Raw genomic sequence first — 21,891 nt, 5'->3', positions numbered from 1 at the left:
GCACTATATTGGACTACTACGCTTTTAGAAGTTAATAAATTTTTTATTTGAGAAAAAGCTTCACGTTCAGTTTTCCCCCATGTCCAGCGGGCTTCCTTCTGGAGTAAACGATGGAGAGGCTCTGCTACTGTTGCCTTCTGCTTTAAAAAAACGGAATAAAAATTAAGGAGGCCTAAAAATGCCTGCAACTCATTCTTATCTCGTGGCTCTGGGGCTTCTCTGATTGCTCTCAGCTTCTCTGTTGTGGGGTGGATACCTTCCTTATCTATTTTATATCCTAGGAATTCTATGCTGTTGGTTCCCCAGACACATTTATCAGGCTTGATCCTTAAACCTTTGTCCTGCAACCTCTTAAGTACTTCCCTTATTCTTTTGTTTACTTGTTCCTGGTTTTCCCCTGCAATTAAGATGTCATCAAAGTATGGAATGGCCCCATTTACCCCTGACAATAGGCGTTCCATAATGCTCTGGAATATTCCTGGGGCTATGCTTACCCCAAACTGTAACCTCGTGCATTTGAAAGCCCCCCTGTGCGTTACAATTGTCTGAGCGTTTGCTGTTTGTTCATCGACCGGAAGTTGCTGGTAAGCTTGCGCCAGGTCGATCTTTGCGAACCTTTTCCCCTCCCCCAGGGAGTGTAGAAGTTGCTGCACAACTGGGATGGGGTAGGGGTGGTGTTGGAGTGCCTTATTCAGGGTTGATTTGTAATCAGCGCAAACTCTTAAAGAACCATCTGGTTTCAGAGGTGTAACTATTGGAGTTTCCCATGGCCCCTGTTCCACAGGGACCAAGATACCTTGGCTAATGAGTTTATCCAGCTGTATGTCTAGTTTGGGGAGAAGCGGAAGGGGGACCCTGCGAGGTTTTAGTCTGACCGGTGGGACCTTGGGGTCAATAGAGAATGATATAGGGGGCCCCTTGTACAATCCCAAGGTGGGGCTGAACACTTCAGGGAATTCTTTAACAAAGTTAGGCATATTATCACAGTTAACATTATACACACCCGAAATCTCGATTCCCAACGGTTCCATCCACGCTAAACCCAGAAGAGAGTGCTTGGCCCCCGTTACAATAAGCATTGGAAGGGTACATTTAACATTCTTGAATGCGATAGGTACATTAGCTGTTCCCAGGACCGAGATTACCCCCCCTTGGAAGTCTCTGATTACCAAAGAGGTTTGATTTAGGTCAGTCTTAGACACATTAGGCATATACAGTTTAAATTTTTCCCAGGGCATGATGGTATATCTAGAGCCCGTATCCAGCTCCATTGAGCAAGGCTGGTTATTTAGTAACAATGAAATAACAATTTTAGTCCCCTTTTTAGTTGCCGTGTTATTCACGGAAAATTGAGAGTTACCTCTATAGTAGTCGCGGTTAGCGTTTGGGTAGTTCCGTTGACCCGAGTTGCGGAACGGTCTCCTTTCTCGCGATTGTGGGGTCTGGTTTTGTGGTCGCTGGTATTTTGGCGTGGCGAAAGTGTCTTCCGGTGTTGTCGCTCTGCAAGCGATGGCGATGTGGCCTCTCCGGTTGCAGCGGCAGCATGTAGCGTCTCGGAAAGGGCATCGATGGCGCTGGTGATTTCCCCGGCAGCCCGCGCAGGGGGCTGGGTGAGTAGCTTTCAGGTGTCTTGGCTGGTCTTGCACCAGGAGGCAGTTGTCTCCGCTGTGAGTTGGTTGGTTGAGGTCGTCTGATTCCACGGCGCTGGAAGACGCGGAGTCAATTTTGGCAATGAGTTCTCGCCTTCCGTGCTCTTTTAATTCTCTAGCCACTGCGTCGGCTGCTTCTGCGGTTTGCGCCAGTTTAATCACGGTTTGTAGAGTCGGCTCTTCTTCGGTGAGGAGTTTATTCCTCACTGTGCTGTTTTTCATGCCGAAAACCAAGGCGTCGGTTAGGCGAGCTTCCGGGTCTTTAAACTTGCATTGGGCAAGTACCGTTCGAAGCCGCGTTGTAAATTGGTTGATCGACTCGGTTTCCTTCTGAGCCATCATGGAAAATTGATGCCGAAAAACCATGGCCGGTTTTGTCGGCTTGAAGTGGCTCGCTAGCTTTTCCTGTAGGACGTCCCACGCTACGGTTCTTGCTTGCTCCGGTTCGGTGAGCATTTGGGCCAGTCCACGGATTTCTGCGCCGCAGTAATTAAGGAAAATAGCCCGTCTGCGATCGGCTTCGGCGTCCTGTATTCCCGCCGCCTCGAGGAAGATCTCGAAGGTGGTCATGTATTCGTCCCAGGTCGTTTTCTCGGGATTGAAGAGTTCCGGAGCCTGGCCGATCTGGACTTTGTTCATTTTTGCACGCGATTCTTCCGTCCGTTCGTCGCCAGTGAAGTAGACCCAGAGGCAGGGTTTTGAGCAATCGGTACTTTTATTCAGCTCAGAGAACAAGTGACAGCTCAGCAAAGCAAAGTGACAATTCAGCGAGTACCGACTGACTCTGCCTGGAGAAACCGCTCCTTTTATACTTTTGCGGTTCCCGCCAAAGCTAGAGCCGGCCGCGTCTGAGCCAATCAGGAGCGACTTCCTGCTTGGGCTCAGACAGCGCTGGAAAGAGGAACAAACTATTTACAGAGTTACAAGGTAGCCATTTCAGGATACAACAGGAAGCTTATGAAAAGGGAGCTGTAAATAAAATAGATGTAGTTGTTGATGATAAGGGGCAAACTAATAATGAAAATAATGTTCTTCGGGTAATGTACACGAATGCTCAAAGCTTGAGCAACAAGCTCTGTGAGTTAATGGCCATAATATCTAGAGATAATTTGGATCTGGTTGCCATAACTGAGACATGGTTTAAGGATTCTAATGAATGGGAAATATCCATACCAGGATATACACTGTATAGGAAGGATAGAATAGAGAGAAGGGGAGGTGGAGTAGCCATTTATGTTAAAGAAAGTCTAAAAACAATACTAATTCAAAATACATGTAAAGATCTGGAGACCCTCTGGATTTGCATGCAAAATAAAGACGGTTCTGTCATTAGAATTGGGGTGATCTATAGGCCTCCAGGGCAATCTGAGGAACATGACAACAAGATGGTGGATGAGATTACCCTAATGGCAGTAAAGGGAGATATTGTGGTTATGGGTGATTTCAACATGCCTGATGTTGACTGGAATATCCCCAGTGCCCTTACATGCAAAAGTAAGAATATAGTAGAGGCCTTTACAGGAGCAGCTCTGGCACAGCTAGTTAAGACACCAACTAGAGGGGAGAATATTCTAGATTTAGTTTTTACAAATGGGAATTGGGTTTCAGAGGTCAAGGTGGGAGAAAATTTAGGTTGCAGTGACCATCTATGTTTGTGGTTTGATGTAAAAACTCATTGTGAGCAATCCTTTACTGCAACCAAAGTATTGGATTTCAGAAAAACAAATTTTAATGCAATGGGGGAATATTTAAATAATGAATTAAAGGGGAGGGATAAAATGGCAGGAGTGAGCACCCAGTGGACTGTATTAAAAAAGGCCATCTTAAAAGCCACAAGACTTTATGTAAAGCAAGTAACTAAAGGTAAAAGGAAGAAGAAACCGCTATGGTTTAGCAATGATGTAAGGGCTATAGTCAATGAAAAAAAGGCTGCCTATAGGAGGTATAAAGAGTCTGGAAGTATAGCTGATAGAGAGGTGTATAACATGAGACAGAAGGAGGCGAAACAGATAATATATGCTGCTAAAGCCTCAAAAGAGGAAGAAATAGCAAAATCTGTAAAGAAGGGGGATAAAACCTTCTTCAGATATATTAGTGATAGGAAGAAGAAAAACTGCAGCATCACAAAGCTTAGTACCAGGAATAATACATGCATTGATGGGAATAAGGAGATCGCTGACCATTTCAATAGCTACTTCTGTTCAGTTTTCTCAAAAGACACCTTACAAAATAATACTATAGAGGGATATAGCATTGCTTCCAGCTGTACGGATTCAGCTCCAGTGATCTTAGAAGCCGATGTCTTAGAAGAACTTGAAAGATTAAAGATAAATAAGGCAATGGGTCCAGATGGCATCCACCCCAGAGTTCTTAAAGAACTCAGATCTGTCATTGCTACCCCCCTGACTGATTTGTTTAACCAATCCCTGTTAACAGGAGATGTTCCTGAGGATTGGAGAATGGCCAGTGTTGTGCCTATCCACAAGAAGGGCAGTAGAGAAGAAGCTGGTAACTACAGGCCAGTTAGCTTGACATCAGTTGTAGTTAAAATGATGGAGACTCTACTCAAAAAGAGGATAAATCAGCATCTAAAAAACTGAAATTGGATTGGTGGGTATTGGATTGTCATTATATATTGTTTTTTGTCTTGCTGTGAGCCGCCCCGAGTTTTCGGAGAGGGGCGGCATATAAATCCAATAAATCTAATCTAATCTAATCTAATAACTTATTGGACCCAAATCAGCATGGCTTCACTGAAGGCAAATCGTGTCAGACTAATCTCTTTTTTTTTTCAAATCTTTTTATTAATTTTCTTTAAAATGACAAACAAACTTACAAACATTTAACATACATTGTAGGGATGTATCATCCCTGCTCTTCTCAAAAGTATAATTGCAGATACAGAAAAAGGAATACACAATTGAATATCTAATTCAATGCTACTAATACAAAAAATATCTAGTAAAAAAAAAAAAAATTAACTGTCATATAAAAGTTTCTAATTAATTTCAAGTCAAAAAATCTTTAGAAAAAACAAATTTCTATTCTATCTATGTAAACTAAATCTAAGATAAATCTTAATAAGAAAAGATCATCTAAAATATCTATACTTGTTACTACTCTTCTTTCTTTATTTTTTTATTCTTATCTATCCATTCATAAACATTGTTCCATGTTGCGTAAAATTTGGTTTCTTCCTGTTCATTCAAGCGTCTTGTCATCATGTCCATTTCCGCGCAGTCTAATATTTTTGCAATAACTCCCTCTTCTTTGGGGATATCTTCCCCTTTCCAATTTTGCGCGTATATAATCCTTGCCGCTGTAAAAATATGTATAATCAAGTACAAAATTTCTTTTTTATAATTTTGGTTAGTAATTCCTAGCAAACAAAACTCCGGGGTGAAATCTATTTTCTGCTTTGTAATTTCTTTTGTCATTTTTTCTATCATTTTCCAATACATTTTAGCTTTATTACATGTCCACCATTGATGATAATAGGATCCTATTTCTTTCTTACATTTCCAGCACAAAGGTGATGTCTTTGGGAACATTTTTGCTAATCTACTTGGTGGGAGATGCCATCTATAAAACATTTTTATTTGGTTCTCTTTCAAAGAAACTGATTTAGTCATTCTCCAATTGCACATCCAAACTTTCTCCCATGTATCTAAATCAATTTCTTTACCTATGTTTCTACACCAATGTATCATACTATCTTTTAATGTTAATTCAATATTCTTGTGGGTAATCAAATATTTATATATTTTTCCAATTACTCTGTTGTGGTTTTTAGTGATTAACTCACTTAACAGGTTTTTACTTTTGTTAAATATGTAGAGTATACTATCTTTCTGGTATCTGGATCTAATCTGTGCGTAATGCCACCAATCAATTTGTATCCCTTCATCTTGTAGTTTAATTCTAGATTTTAATTTCATTTGATTGTCTAACAAATCTTTATATCTTATATTTCTTGAGTCATTAATAGAATTTGGATGTATTATTGCGTCCAGGGGGGTAACCCAATCTGGAATTGTTAAAAAGTGGTTTTTCTTTATGTCTTTCCAGACATCAAATAAATATTTTCTCAGCGTGTGTCTTTTAAAGTAAGAATGGTTTTTATCTTTATCGTACCACACAAAAGCATGCCAACCAAGCATGAGGTCATGTCCTTCTAATATTGATGTTCTCATGTCCTCTAAAGTTATCCAGTTTTTAATCCATGTTAAGGCGGCTGCCTGATAATATAGTTTCCAATTTGGGAGCGCAAAACCCCCCCTCTCTTTTATGTCTTCTAACATATTTATCTTAATTCTTGCCTTTTTCCCTTGCCATAGAAATTTTTTAACCACATTTGTTAAGTTTTTAAAAAAGTTAGCCCCTGGATTGATTGGGATCACTTGAAATAAAAATAATACCTTAGGTAAGATATTCATCTTAATCGTAGCAATTCTTCCCAAAAATGATATTTTTAGATTGTTCCATATTTCTAGATCCTTTTTAATTTCATTAATTAATTTTATATAATTATCATTTTTTAATGTTATTGTTTTGGCTGTTAGCCATATTCCCAAATATTTTACTTTTTTAACTATTTGCATTCCAGTAATACATTCTAAATTGCTTTCTTGTATTTTACTCATGTTTTTAGTTATAATTTTTGTTTTATTTTTATTTATTTTCAAACCTGCCACCTTACCATATTGTTCTATTGTTTGGATTAATCTTGGTGCTGTGACTAACGGATCTTCCATTATAAAAGTCAAATCATCTGCAAAGGCCTGGACTTTGTATATCTCTTTTCTAACTGTTAAACCTTTTATCTTTGGATCTGATCTTATTTTTATTAAGAGTGCTTCTAAAGTCATAATGAAAAGAAGAGGTGATATGGGACATCCTTGCCGCACTCCTTTATTTATTTTAAACGCTTCTAATTGTTCATTGTTTAATATAATTTTTGTCGTTTGTTCTGAATAAATAGCGTCTATTAAATTAACAAATTTGGGGCCGAATCTCATTTTATTTAATTGCATCTTTATAAATGTCCAATTCACATTATCAAAAGCTTTTTGCGCGTCTAAGAACATTAAAGATAATGTTTTATCTGAATGTTGCTCATAATACTCTAATACATTAATGATTGTCCTAAGATTATTTTTAATTTGTCTACCTGGAAGGAAACCATTTTGGTCTGAGTGAATTTTGCTGTTTATCACATTTTTCAATCTATCTGCGTATATTGCTATAAAAATTTTATAATCTACATTCAATAAAGATATTGGTCTATAGTTTTTAATTTTTTCTTTTGGTGTATCTGGTTTATGAATTAAAGTTATCAAAGATTCCGACCATGATTTAGGAATTTTACCATCTACTCTACATTCATTAAAAATTTGGAGCATATTATTTCTTAATACTTCATTTTCTATTTTATACCACTCTGCCGGGATAGCGTCCGGTCCCGAGGCTTTGTTGTTTTTCTGCTTTTTAATAACTATAAGGAGTTCTTCCATCGTTATTGGACTCTCCATCTTTTCTTGTTGCTCTTCTGTTATTTGTGGTAACTCTGCACTCTCTAGGTATTTAAATACGGCTTCTTCTTCAATATTATCATCTTTATACAATTCTTTAAAAAAGTTTTGAACTATATTTGCTTTTCCCTCTGGGTCATATTTTATTATTCCATCTTTATCTTCTAATTTTCTAATTAATTTAGATTGTCTCTGCTTTCTCAGTTTATATGCTAACCATCTACCTGATTTATTGGCATGCTCAAAATACTGTTGCTTAGCTTTCTTTATTTTTTCCAATAGTTGATTTTGTTCTTGTAATCTAATTTTGTGTTTAATTAAATTTATTTTTTTCCCCAAATCTTTATTTTTCACATTTTGTTGTGATAGAAACTCTAGTTGTTTTAATTCATTTATTAATTGTTCATATTTTCTTTTTCTTTATTTATTATATTTTGCAGTATAGGATATTGTTAATCCTCTTATGTATGCTTTGGTTGCATCCCACAAGTTCTGAGGGGTGGTGTCTGTATTTTTATTAATTTCAAAAAATATTTTTAATTCCTTTTCCATCCATTCTTTATATTCTTTCTCTTTCAAAATATTTCTATTCATTTGCCAATTGCGATGTTTTTTAATATTTCTCATATAGACTATAACTGGATTATGATCTGCCCAAGTATTAACATCTATTTCTACGTCTTGTATGTACTCTGCTGTTGTTTTGGGAGCCCACACCATATCTATTCTAGTCCAAATTTTGTGGGGGTTTGAGTAAAAAGTATATTGCCTGCTATGAGGATGCCTTTCCCTCCATATATCATTCAATAGCAATTCTGCTTTCATTTTTTGGAAAGTTGAGGGCAGTAAATTCTTTTTTTTCTTTTTACAACTTTTCTTCACCCCCGAATGGTCTAATTGTCTATTTGTTATGGCATTAAAATCTCCAATAATTAACATATTTTCCAAATTTAATTCTAAAATTTTTTGATGTAATTTTTCATAAAATGCAATTTGGTCATCATTTGGGGCATATATAGAAACAATAGCAAGCGATTTGGGTTCAATATCTATCTGGACAATCAAAATTCTACCTTCATCATCACTATATAGTTGTTTGGAATTTATAGAACTCTCAACATACATTGCCACTCCTCTTTTCTTTTGGTCTGCTAACGCAGCATACATCTTTCCAATTTTATTATTTAACAATAAATTCCGATTACTTTTTTTTATATGCACTTCTTGGAGTATCACAATTTGAGCTTTTTGATTCTTGATTTTGGAAAACATTTGTTTTCTTTTTTTTGGTTCATTAAGTCCATTGACATTTACTGAAAAGATTTTTAAATCTCTCAATGTAGTCATTTGTTGTATTTCTTGGTTTCGCGTTGAGGTTGCTTTCTTCTGGCCCCATGGTCCTGGTCCTCCACTTGTGCAAGTGCCCCCATGGCTTCGGCCTGCATTGCTTCCAGTTCTTTTGTTATCTGTTCCATTTCGCATATTCCACTGTTTTCATAAAAGTCTCTTGCTTGGTCTAGATTCTCCAATTTATATCTCGTTGATTTCCATGTCAATGATAGACCTTGTGGAATAAGCCAGCGAAAAGTTATGTTTTCTTTGATCAGAAGTTTGGTCAAGAAATGATAGTCTCTTCTAATCTCTCGAACACGTCTTGGGATTTGTTTTAATATTTTTATTTCTTTGCCTTGGTGTTGTAGTTGTCCCGCTCTTGACCAATGCAATATATCATCTCGCATGCTTTTTCTTACAAATTTGATGTGAATCTCGCGTGGAAGATTAAAACGGCGAATATAGCTGTTAGAAATTCTGAAGACTTCATCGATTTCTCTTTTTATGTCATCTGGGTCCATCTGAAGGATTTTCCCAATAATGTCAGCCATAATGGCCTTTAAATCTTCATCTTTTTCTTCTATTACGTTTTGAAATCGAAGTCCATATGACGCACGTTGCATTTCCAGATGTGTAATTGATTCATCATACCCTCTGTAACGTGAAGCAGCTTTGTCCTCCAAGTGACCAATTCTTTTCTCCACCTTTTCCGCCTTTTCTTCCACTGCCTTCATTCGTACTTCATTATCTTGCAAGGCTTGCTTAATCTCCTTCATCTGGTCTTTCATTTCACCTGTGTCAACTTTCATTTCCGCCATCTCTGCTTTAATTTCATCTCTCTGTTGTGTTGCGTCTTGTTGAGATTTTAGCATAAAGTCATTTAATGTTGTTAATGTCTCTTGGATTGAAGCCAGAGATGGTTGTTTCTCCCTGTCCTTCTCCTTGGTGAACATAGTTGCAGATAAAGTCTGCTGTGCGGGAGATGGATGTGGTGAACTTTGCGGGGAAGAAATGACAGTTGTTTGCTTCTTGATTGTTTTAGTATGGGTGGAAGAACTTGACATTTTCAAATTTAAATTTAGTGGTATTTTATGTTAGCAAAATGTAAAGAGATTCTATAAATTCCAAACCCACAGTAACAGTTATACTAAATCAATAGCAATTAATTAATAGCAATAAAAGTTCTAATTCAAATAAAAGGCTAAATTTCAAATACACTTAAAATTTAAAATATATCTAATTAATGCTCAACTTATTTATTCTTATTACTCTAGTCAAAGTTTATATCAAGAAGATGTGAAGAAGAAGAGGGGGAAAAGGGGAAGAGATTAGTTTAGCACAGCTGCAAAGATAAGGAAAAAAAAATCAGCAAAGTGAGAAGGAGGGTAAAAGCATGTGAAGAAAGGGGACAATCAGAGTTAAAGACTATTATTCAATTAGGAGGAACAGGGGACCAAAGACCAAAAGAAAATTTAGCAATGCATAAACAGAACCAATTGTAATATAATGTAATATAGAATTAAAATTCAAAAATTGAAATTATCAAAGGGAAAATGCAAGAAAAAAAAAAACAATTGATTGAAGATCTAATTTGTTGTCAGAAACACCTTAATGAGTACTGCAAAGGTATTCCGTTTTTTGAAGAAGGGTATAGTCTTTAGAAAATTTATAAAACTTTTTCCAAGCAAATGCAGTTTAATCTCACGAAGTTAAAATGAAGTCGGTCCGTCTCTCACAGCCCAGGAAGAAATCTCTCCGCAGTAAATCCAACGAAAATGCTGTTAATCCACAAACCGCTATTAATCCAAACGAAATCCAATGGAAATAGTCCAACAGAATAATCCAAAAAAAACGTCGATTAGATAATCCAAGTTTTAAAGTTCTCAAATGTAGGAAAAGAGGTTTTTTTCCCTTTATAAATGTTTATTCAGAATTTGTAGGAAAATAGTGAGCAGTCTGGTCCTTCCGCTAGAAAAATCCCAGCCCGGACTTCATTTTTCAACTTTCGGTAACCAAATGTTTCAAAAATGTTTCAAAAGAGGAAAAAAGAGGAAAAAAAATTTTTTTTCAACCAAATAATGTCATTTTGTGAATAATAAATCCTTTAATGTCTCATTCTAAAATCTTCTAGATCTCCTTGTTTGCAAAAATTCAACAATTCAAAACAAGTGAAAGTGGTTAGAATAAGTTCCGGCTGTTAATTCGCGCCTGGATACAATGTTGTTTTAACAACTTTCTCTTTCGCCTTTGTTTAAACTCCGATTCAATTTTCTTGTTTTTTTAAACTTCTTGTTTAGCATGGAACATAGAAAAAACTTTTACCTTAATTGTAGCTTCTTTGGCAATATTCCTTTTTCGATTAGGGTTGTTCAGTTTCTCTGCTTTTTACTCTCTTGATGTTTCTTGCTTCCCACTGGTTAGGTGGGATCGCAATGGCCGTGTCCTCTTGGGAGAGGACCGGTGCTCCCTGCACCAGAGCTGCAGGATGAACCCTCTGTCCTGGAGCCTCGGCGATGGCTCCCCGGGCAGAGGGGAATCCCCTTTTCTAGGATCGAGCCATCCGGACTCGATCCGATCGCGCTGGGGCGACCTCTGGGAGGGTTGGAGGGGTCTCGAGGCAGAGCCCTGCCAAGAGACTCCGCTGCGATCCTCAGCGAAACCGGAAGTCCTAATCTCATTGAGTTCTTTGACTATGTCACAAAGGTGTTGGATCAAGGTGGTGCCGTGGATATTGCCTATCTGGACTTCAGCAAAGCCTTTGATACGGTTCCACATAAAGAGCTGATAGATAAATTAGTGATGATTGGACTTAATCCCTGGATAGTTCAGTGGATTTCAAGCTGGCTGAAGCATAGACATCAGAGAGTTATTGTTAATGGTGAGTATTCTGAGCAGAGACAGGTTACAAGCGGTGTGCCACAAGGGTCTGTTCTGGGTCCTATTCTTTTTAATATGTTTGTGAGTGACATAGGGGAAGGTTTGGTAGGGAAGGTTTGCCTATTTGCCGATGACTCTAAAGTGTGCAATAGGGTTGATATTCCTGGAGGGGTCTGTAATATGGTAAATGATTTAGCGTTACTAGATAAATGGTCAAAGCAATGGAAACTGCAGTTTAATGTTTCCAAATGTAAAATAATGCACTTGGGGAAAAGGAATCCTCAATCTGAGTATTGCATTGGCAGTTCTGTGTTAGCAAAAACTTCAGAAGAGAAGGATTTAGGGGTAGTGATTTCTGACAGTCTCAAAATGGGTGAGCAGTGTGGTCGGGCGGTAGGAAAGGCAAGTAGGATGCTTGGCTGCATAGCTAGAGGTATAACAAGCAGGAAGAGGGAGATTGTGATCCCCTTATATAGAGCGCTGGTGAGACTACATTTGGAGTACTGTGTTCAGTTCTGGAGACCTCACCTACAAAAAGATATTGACAAAATTGAACGGGTCCAAAGACGGGCTACAAGAATGGTGGAAGGTCTTAAGTATAAAACGTATCAGGAAATACTTAATGAACTCAATCTGTATTGTCTGGAAGACAGAAGGAAAAGGGGGGACATGATCAAAACATTTAAATATGTTAAAGGGTTAAATAGGGTTCAGGAGGGAAGTGTTTTTAACAGGAAAGTGAACACAAGAACAAGGGGACACAATCTGAAGTTAGTTGGGGGAAAGATCAAAGGCAAAATGAGAAAATATTATTTTACTGAAAGAGTAGTAGATCCTTGGAACAAACTTCCAGCAGACGTGGTTGGTAAATCCACAGTAACCGAATTTAAACATGCCTGGGATAAACATATATCCATTGTAAGATAAAATACAGGAAATAGTATAAGGGCAGACTAGATGGACCATGAGGTCTTTTTCTGCCGTCAGTCTTCTATGTTTCTATGTTTCTATGTTTTGTGAGGCTCTACTTCTGTTGCTGCAGACATAAGATCCTTTGCAGGAGAGGCAGAGTAACGACACGGACACAAGAGCTGGATTTAAAACTGGGTCATTTTTATTAAAATAAATTTGCATAATTTATTTAATTAAATCAGCATAATTAGCATAATTAACTATGACCCTAACAAGGACCCGCAGGGTCAAACAATTGCTTCCGGGGTGGAAAATGACGTAGAATAAACTTCCGGGGCAACTTCTGGGCGTAGCTCCATGCTAGTCCAGGTGAGGGACCCCTCCCTCACCTGAGACCATGCCATGCACTTGCATGTGGGAGGTCCCGCCGGCTAACCCCTAAAAGGGGAATTAAATGGGCGGGACCCAAAGACAGGTTCCCCCCAACTGCTCAGGTCGTCAAAACCACAAGCCTTTGGAGAGAACCTGTCAATCATCCCCAAAGATGCCCAACGGAGAACACGCAGTTGCTAAACCACCACCCAGTTTTCCGCCCCTAACCTGCCTACCCAAATGACCGAAGGTAAGCCAATTAACCTAGACAGGTGCAAGCACCCCCTACCCGCTTTATCCGTCACCACAATGTGGAATAGGCGAAAAAACGGTCATGGCTAAGGGGCCAGACCACCACAAATTCCTATTCGGCCCCCTAGGGCGACCCAGAATAGCACACTGTAAGATAGGGAGGGCGGGTGGGTGTCTGCTCAGGATGCGAGTCCGGGCGAAAAGGAAGAGCCTCGGGCCTGCACACCCTTTTATAGGGCTGGCAGGCCCCGCCCGGACACGTCATCGATCAGGCCACACTGGCCTGATCATCGGGCGAGATCTCGCGAAATCTCACGAGATCTCGGCCGAAAACCAAGATGGCGGCTACGCCATGTGGCTGCTGTCTCCCCGAGCCTCCTGCAAAAGGCGCCGGTAGGTAAGGACCCCCGGCGCTATTTGCTACTTTCAACTGTTGTAGGCTGTGCTCCTATGCATCTACATTGATTTTGTTATTTCTAGACCAAAAGGATGGTCTTCGTAGTAGAATGTACACATATGTAAGTGTACTTAACTTCTTAATAGGATTTCAGTTTGAAGAATGAGCAAAAAACACATTAGCCATTACCACCATATTATTTTTTTTTCAGAAAAGATGTGGAGTACCAAACACCAGTATTGGTATGAAATATGTGTGATCTTTTTAAGTGATGGAAAATTAGCAGATCTTCAATGGGTCAAGTATATTTACATTAGATCTTCAATGGGTCAAGTATATTTACATCAGAGTGTTTAGCCTAAAACATCAAGTAATGACTTTGTCACCTAGGTGTTTGGCCTCCAAGTGAAAGAATGATGAGGAAAACAATATTTTTTGTGCCTGCAGGCAGATAAAGCAAACATCAAGATTATATAATGTAATATAAATAATAAAGGAAAATAACAGGTAATCAATATGTACATTTATTTAAGATTACTTCAAATTTTTAAAAAGCGTAACGTACAGCATGACATGAAGCATCAACTGAGTGATAAACTATGGTTTTATAGCTGGGAATCAGAATTAGAAATTGTAGTCTAAAACCATAATTGGGAGTGGTTTTTGCAATCTAGGAAATGTACAAACTACGTTGTGATAAGATTTATGAACAAAGCACGGCTGTGTTTATTGCTTTGTCTTCAGGGGATACATCATGAAGAAAAACAACATGATTTTTACTTATGATTAAAATCATAAGTGGGGACCATTTAGAACACCAAGCTATTCTCTGTACAAAAAGCTCTTAAATTAATAGAAAATTATCGTGTAAATCTGCAAGAATGAATTTTCCCTGCACAATTACATTTCTTTAGTTTTGCATGGCAAGTAAGCCATTCTGAACTGGTTCAACCCAAACACAAATTTCTCTCATTGGTCATGGATTGAATTTTAACTGACATGCGTGCTTTGGTAGATATTGAATATTCAGGTTTCTCTATCTCAGAGTTTCAAGTTTCACTTTTCCAGTTCTCAGATGGAGTCTTTCATTTGTCTGATTACAAAATGTTTTTTTTTACAAAATGCTTTTAAAAAGTGGTGGGGAAGTTCCACAGTGCAGGAACTTTATTCTCTTCTTTTCCATCTTGATAAATGGATGGAACCTTCTTTCCCATTGACAACTGGAGACTAGGGATGGGATATAATAGTCTTGCAACAAGCATGATCAACATACTGAGTCATGACTTTATAGCCCCAATCTCTGTGTCTTCTGCATTAACTGTCCCATGTGCTCTTGAGGTCATCTCACCAGATGTGGCACTTAAGAGCTGGATTCATCGGTGACTTGCTTGGACATTGGAAATGTCTAGAGAAATCCTGGCTGTTGCTTAAAGAACCAAGCACCCGAATAGGAGAAGGGCTGTGAGGATCCCTGTGTAGGAAGGCTTGCAGACTCTCAAGGCTCTGGCGCCCACACATTGCCTGTGGAAAACATGCAGTTGTAAATGTTGAGTAGCAAAATTAAAACAAGTCATTTTTCCATATACTCTCTCACACCTCTGTTTCCAAACATTCAGTTCCAGGTTGTATAATACTGTTAGCAGACAGAAGCAGCAAACAAAATAATTGCATCCTAGTATAAATGTTGAGAGAAAAAGCCACTCAGATTGGAGAAATTTGAGAATAGAGAAAAGGTATGAAGAGGAGGGGAAATGGCATATACACCCTCATAATATTTATGGCCATAAAATAGATGACATTATTACTTATCATCATTATGATCATCATTAGCATCCATCGGGAACTCACTAATACATTAACAGATTTTCTTTCTATGTTTGTTTATTTATTTATTTATTTATTCATTCATTCATTCATTCATTCATTCATTCATTCATTCATTCATTGGATTTGTATGCCGCCCCTCTCCTTAGACTCGGGGCGGCTAACAACAGTAATAAAAAAAATCATGTAAATCCAATACTAAAAACAACTAAAAAACCCTTATTGTAAAACCAAACATCCATACAAACAAACAAACATACTATGCATAAATTGTAAAGGCCTAGGGGGAAAGAATATCTCAGTTCCCCCATGCCTGACGGCAGAGGTGGGTTTTAAGGAGCTTACGAAAGGCGAGGAGGGTGGGGGCAATTCTAATCTCCAGGGGGAGTTGGTTCCAGAGGGCCGGGGCCGCCACAGAGAAGGCTTTTCCCCTGGGCCCTGCTAAACGACATTGTTTAGTCGACAGGACCCGGAGAAGGCCAACTCTGTGGGACCTAACCAGTCGCTGGGATTCGTGCGGCAGAAGGCAGTCTGGTCCGGTGCCATGAGGGGCTTTATAGGTATTGACCAACACTTTGAATTGTGACCGGAAACTGATCGGCAACCAATGCAGACTGCGGAGTGTTGGTGTTACATGGGCATTTTTGGGAAAGCCCATGATAGCTCTCGCAGCTGCATTCTGCATGATCTGAAGTTTCCGAACACTTTTCAAAGGTAGCCCCATGTAGAGAGCTTAACTCCTGTTTGATTCAATAACAGAGGTACATGAACCCACAATTTAGCCCTGTTTGCGTATGTCATATGACATGCTATTAGATCTTTCTCAAGCCAAATTTGTGTGATTCAAACAGAGGAAGATCCTTTCAAAGTGAAGGGGAAGAGCACTGGTATTTTTCCTCCTGCGATTAGCATCATATTTTCAGGGTAAAGTTACTGAGCTGCAGATGTTTCTGATATGACTTAAGAGGAAAGAGCTTCCAGGAAAATGTAAAAGCAGTTGGTAAGGTTGTAAAAATGTAAAGAATTGAATAGCAAATTAAAACCACCAGGGGGGGGGTGAAAAAGAAGGATGAATTACATGGGCAAAGCTGACAAAGAAGAGCTGATGGTGTGAGAGTCCAAGTTTCAGTAAATTTGTTGCCCCTTTGTGCTTTGCAAACCAGTTTTCATAAGCCTGTGAGAAAAAGAAAGAAAATAAATAAATGCATTTTATACTTTGGGATATGATGTTAAATGAGAAAACAATAATGAAGTCATGGCGATTTTTGGAGGGATCCTACTAAAACAAAAAAAAGAACCATAGTTAGGAGAATAATCCCTCTGACCATCTTCAAAAGTTGGAAGTGGGGAGGTACTGTTTTGCAATGGCTCTCCTCCTTTTTCCAGAACCATTTTCAATCCGATATCAGAGTCCCTGTTATGAAGCGTACCAAGGCTCAATTCTCTCCCCACTCCTATTTGCTGGGGAAGATCATCAATCCACAGGGTGTTGGTAATAATGGTACTCAGTGGTATATCTCAAGCCTAACCTGAACAGGAGATGCAGTGAAGGTGTTATTTAAGTGTTTGGAGGCTGTAAGGATTTGGATTAGAAAGAACAAACTCAAACTTAATCTCAGCAGCCTGAAGTGGTTTCCTTTGAGTTCAAAACCCAACTCGGTATGGGAACATCCCTGCCTTGTTTCTAGTTAGGATGTCACCCGGATACTGAGAGTTGAATTGTTACTCCACTGTAAGACTGATTTTATTTTGGCTCGATTTCTCCTTGATATGATAGAAATGATTTATACATCTATTGCTATATTTTATAACTACGTTTTGTTACTGGGTTGGTGGGTAAACTGCTTAGAGGCGATTTATGACAAAAGTGGCATATAAGCATATGAAACAAAGACATAACGTGAATAAATACATTAAAATATGTTTCTACTTTATTGGATTTCTTGTCCCAAATAGAAGTAATACGCCTGTTATTTAATATTTTATTATTGCATTTTAGTGGTACGATCTTGGCTAACATCTAAGGTTCAGGGGTGGATTCTAACTTACCTCACTGTTGGTTCACTTTCTCCCATGCTGCATGGTCATGCCACATGGTCGTGCATGTACTTTGTGCGCACATGCATGCGCAGAGCCGAATTTTTTTTTAAAAATCCCCCCCAAAAGCTGAAAACAAGATGGCAATCGCATGCACGGTGCCAGAAACTTGGCTTCTGAGCATGCGCAGAAGAAAAAAGTTTAAATAAAATTAAAATTAAATGTAAAATAATTTAAATGGCAGCGCCCGCAGACCAGACTGACTGAACCGGTTATGTGATGTCATTGTGACATCATCAGCGGGTCACTACCAATTCATGTGAACTGGTCTGAACTGGGAGAAATACCCCTCTGCTAAGATTACCAAATAAAATCTGGGAGCACTAATAAAATATTGCAATATATTACATCCCCAATGGTTCGGTTAATCGTGTAGTGGTGAGAGTTTAAACAATAGTTGTTCCAGGTTGTTTTTCCTTTGGTGTTTCTGCTAATATGACTCATGCACGTTGCTTTGTTTCACGGTCTAGGTTTTAGCTGACCCTTGGATAACAAATAGTTAGCATTCCAGAGATCTTTGCATATTGCAAAAAATAGCTGTTATGATTTCTCCTCTCCTTAAATAATCCAATGGCTAAGTGAACAAAGCCTTTTATGGCATTTTAAAATTAGCAACCTGGTTCCTATGGGTCTAGGGAAGGGAACAGTTTGTACAAAGTGGTTGTCACTTTGTCCAAGAGGCCTCTACACATCTTTCTTCTCTTGACACTTTGTTCCTCATTGAGTCTTGAGGGAAGCAACATGACTGAGCACAAAAGAAAAACTTTGCTGGGATTTTTGCAAAAATATGCAGTCATCAAGGTTATAGGGTCAGTTGCAGCTCTTAACCAAATGCACATATAGCAGCAAAATCATATGGTGTGGGGGGGTTTTGCGCACTGTGTGAAATAAATTCTTTTGCTCATTTTAAATGTATATAAACCTTATCAATCTGCTGGTCAAATCAACTTTTAAAAAATGTAATTACTACATATTGCTTTCCACAATTTATTTTTCTATAGTTATTGCAGTTTGCCTTTCCATAATTAGTTTCAATTAAAATCTCAGCAATGCTGTCCCTAGCTATTTCCTCTTTTTTTAAAAGGGTGGGATTCTGGCATTATTCCTTCACATGCATTCGCGTGGATTTTGTATTGAGTTCCTATGGACTTTGAATACAGAGTTGCAAGGCTTTTGTAAGAGCCAAAAAACATCTGCAAAGGTCTAAACAGTACAGGTAGTTCTCAACTTACAACTGTAATGGAGCATGCCCATTATGGTTGTAAGTCATGGTGGTCAAAAAATAGACCCATCATTAAGCAAACCAAATGTTTGCTATGGTTTTACCAAAAACTGGAAGTAAATGCTGATTTTCAGCAAAACCCTAATAAAATGGGAGCGCAGGACATTGCAAATGGTCATAAAGACTATCTGTATAAAGTTCAGTTCAGTGTGTTATGATTGATTCTAATTTTTCAAATACAAATGAAGTCAATTTGTTTGAAAGGGAAGCCCTAGTCAATTTTTCTATATCAGTGGTTTTCAACCTAGGGGTCAGGGTCCCTTACGGGGTCAAATGGCCGTTTCACAGGGGTCGCCTAAAACCAAGGGAAAAGACAAATTTCCCATGGGGTTAGGAACAAATGCTTCTATTCTGGTGCCTTGGGACATATTTTTACAATTCGACCAATCAGGTGTTTACAGTGGGGGTGTCCCTCTGACCTTCCTGCCAATCAGCTTAAAGCTCTGTTGGGAGAATTGGCCCTAGGCTTATGGTTAGGGGTCACCACAACATGAGAGCCACTGCTCTATATGATTCGATTCAGATACCTGGTAAGCAATGGTAAGCCCTCCGTTGTCAGCTAAATTCTCCAGGAGTGTGAAGGAGCCATTGACACTATAGCCCTTCAGGGAGTAGTTGCCATATTGTTTCACCAGACAATCTTTATCTTCTGCTGGTATATTCATGACACAAGTAGAACAGTTCTCGGGCAACACTGTAAACGAAACGAAAGAAACTCCAGAAAAAGAGTCATGTGTGATAATGGGCCTCATCAGCCACTGTAACTCTCTATGATTAAATAGTTCCATGAAACAAATCTTCCCTCCTCAAAGCCCTCCTTGAAGCTGTAATGCTGAAATATTGCTTCAGTTGGTAGAACTTGATTGTTGTGAAAATCTATGCAGATGTCTAAATTTCTTCCAGGTTAAGGAGTTAATAAGATGGTCTTCTAATCTACCTTTAAGCAGTCTGAAACAATTATAGAATATTCCATAACATTTATATTTTATAAATGTATATTTTCATTGCCATGCCATATGCTGAGCCCTGTGTCTATTTCTCCCTAAATTAAATCAGCATTAATGTAAATTGCTTACAGATTTTCCTTCAATGTGAGAGGAAATAATACCTTTAGCTCCAATTACATTTTGTGATATAGGCTTCATGGAATCTTTCTATCATGTAAGCACTATTAAAAATTGTAATTTATTTTAAGGCCATTTCATCATTATTATTTTTTTAAGGGTGATTTGCCTTTGAATGGAAAAAGGCAAAATTCTACAGGACTTCCGTGTTAGAATTCAACTGTAATCAAAAGAAAGCAAAATGCCCAAAGCGTTCATAACAAAATTGTAGCAGAATTAATTTACATCTTTAGCGTAATAGCTCAATCCAATATGAGCTTCAAACTCATATTGGATTGAGCTATTACACTAGAGATGCCCCTTTGCTACATTTAATTAAAACGGTTTGTGGGTTATGAATAAAGCTGGGGTGAAATGCTCATTATGTGCCTGTCAGTCATCGGAGAGCCAATCGCGAAGGGACCATGAGGTTCCTCCCACCCGTATGCCACAATTTGTGTTATTTTGTCCTCTGTGCATACACAGAACACTTTGTGCATGCACAGAGGGTAAAATAGCATCTGGGCAGGTGGGTGGAACTTCGCGTTCCCTTCGCAACCAGCTCTCTGACAACTGACAGGCACAAGCGGACCAGGAGCATTTCACCCCTGGGATAAAGGTATTTTTTTCTCTCTGAGTTAACAATGCATATGGGGAAAGGATGAAACACAAGCCGAGCCCAAGATGTGTTCCTCCTTGAAGAATGGATATACAGAACAGTATATCATAAAACAAGGTGGCCCAAAAAGAACCAGATTTTTCAATGGAGATTTCAATATTGTATTAACCATGTTGTATGCTTAACAATTGGTGTGTCACAGGTAGTCCTTGGCATATGACCATAGCTGTTAAGTGAATTTTGCTCCATTTTACAACCACCTTTCTTGCCAAAGTTAAGTGAATCACTGCAGTTGTTAGGTTAGTAACACATGTTTAAGGGAAACTGTTTATCCATTTATTTTGCTTGTCAAGAAATTGTGGTAGGTGATCACATAACTCCAAGATACTGCAAGGGTCATGGATTCATGCCAGTTGCCAAGCATCCAAATTTCGATCCTGTGACTGTGGCACTGTGTGAAAAGCTGTCATATGTATTTTATTTCAATGCTGTTGTAAGTTCAAAGGGTCACTAAACAAATGGTTGTAAGTCAGGAACTATCTGTACTCTTTTAAACTGAAATTACTCATGTCACACCTGTTTCAGGTATTCAGGCACTGTTTCTTCTCAGTAAGGCAACCTTGAAAGTGCCAAAGGAAAGAAACCGAAGGAAAGCCCTCTTTCCTCCAACTCCAAAACCTGATCCCAAAACCATATACAGTCATACCTCGTCTTACGAACCTAATTGGTTCCAGGGGGAGGTTCGTAAGACGAAAGGTTCGTAAGACGAAACATTGTTTCCCATAGGAAACAATGTAAAGTCAATTAATCCGTGCAACCAAAAAAAAAAACCCGCAAAAAACCGCTGCCGCCCGGCTGTCATCTTTTAAAACAGCCTGGGGGCTTCTCAGCGACCTGCCGAACGCCAAACCCGAACTTCCGGGTTTGGCATTGGGGAGGCCGCCGAGAAGCCCCCAGGCTGTTTTAAAAGGTGACAGCCGGGCGGCGGGGCTTCCCAGCAGCCTCCGAACGCCGAACGCGGAAGTTCGGGTTTGGCGTTCGGCTTCGGGAAGCTGCTGGGAAGCCGCCCGGCTGTTTTAAAAGGTGACAGCCGGGCTGGGAGGCTTCCCAGCAACCTCCCAAACCCCGAACCCGGAAGTTCGGCAAACGTTCGGGGTTCGGGAGGTTGCTGGGAAGCCCCCCAGCCCGGCTGTGACCTTTTAAAACAACCGGGCGGCTTCCCAGCAGCTTCCCGAAGCCAAACGCCAAACCCGAACTTCCGCGTTCGGCGTTCGGAGGCTGCTGGAAAGCCGCGCGGCTGTTTTAAAAGGTGACAGCCGGGCTGGGAGGCTTCCCAGTAACCTCCCGAACCCCGAACCCGGAAGTTCAGCAAACGTTCGGGGTTCGGGAGGTTGCTGGGAAGCCCCCCAGCCCGGCTGTGACCTTTTAAAACAGCCGGGCAGCTTCCCAGCCGTCTCCCAAAGCCGAACGCCAAACCCAAACTTCCGCGTTCGGCGTTCGGAGGCTGCTGGGAAGCCCCCTAGCCCGGCTGTCACCTTTTAAAACAGCCGCGTGGCTTCCCAGCAGCCTCCGAACGGTTTAGAAAAAAATTTGCCTCTTCTTACAAACTTTTTTCGTGTTACGAACGCCAAACCTGAACTTCCG

The 21,891-nt window shown here is 39.5% G+C and overlaps 1 protein-coding gene across 3 annotated transcripts in view; it reads right to left on the bottom strand.

The window, feature by feature from the left end:
• Positions 1–13,828: 13,828 nt before the first annotated feature.
• Positions 13,829–21,891, bottom strand: part of KEL (Kell metallo-endopeptidase (Kell blood group)) — a 61,068-nt gene continuing 53,005 nt past the window's right edge. For all 3 annotated transcript variants that reach the window (XM_070742102.1, XM_070742103.1, XM_070742104.1), the window contains 3 exons: positions 19,053–19,219; positions 16,225–16,320; positions 13,829–14,843 (listed from right to left, as the gene is read on the bottom strand). In XM_070742102.1, the coding sequence (XP_070598203.1) occupies positions 14,667–14,843; positions 16,225–16,320; positions 19,053–19,219 (440 nt within the window). In that variant the 3' untranslated portion in view covers positions 13,829–14,666. The remainder of the gene's footprint in view (positions 14,844–16,224; positions 16,321–19,052; positions 19,220–21,891) is intronic.

The sequence above is a fragment of the Erythrolamprus reginae genome, chromosome 2 (genome assembly GCF_031021105.1).
Source record: "Erythrolamprus reginae isolate rEryReg1 chromosome 2, rEryReg1.hap1, whole genome shotgun sequence".
In the NCBI taxonomy this organism is placed as follows: domain Eukaryota; kingdom Metazoa; phylum Chordata; class Lepidosauria; order Squamata; family Dipsadidae; genus Erythrolamprus; species Erythrolamprus reginae.
The sequence above is the reverse complement of the archived record's forward strand: the minus strand, read 5'-3'. Positions and strand labels throughout refer to the sequence as shown.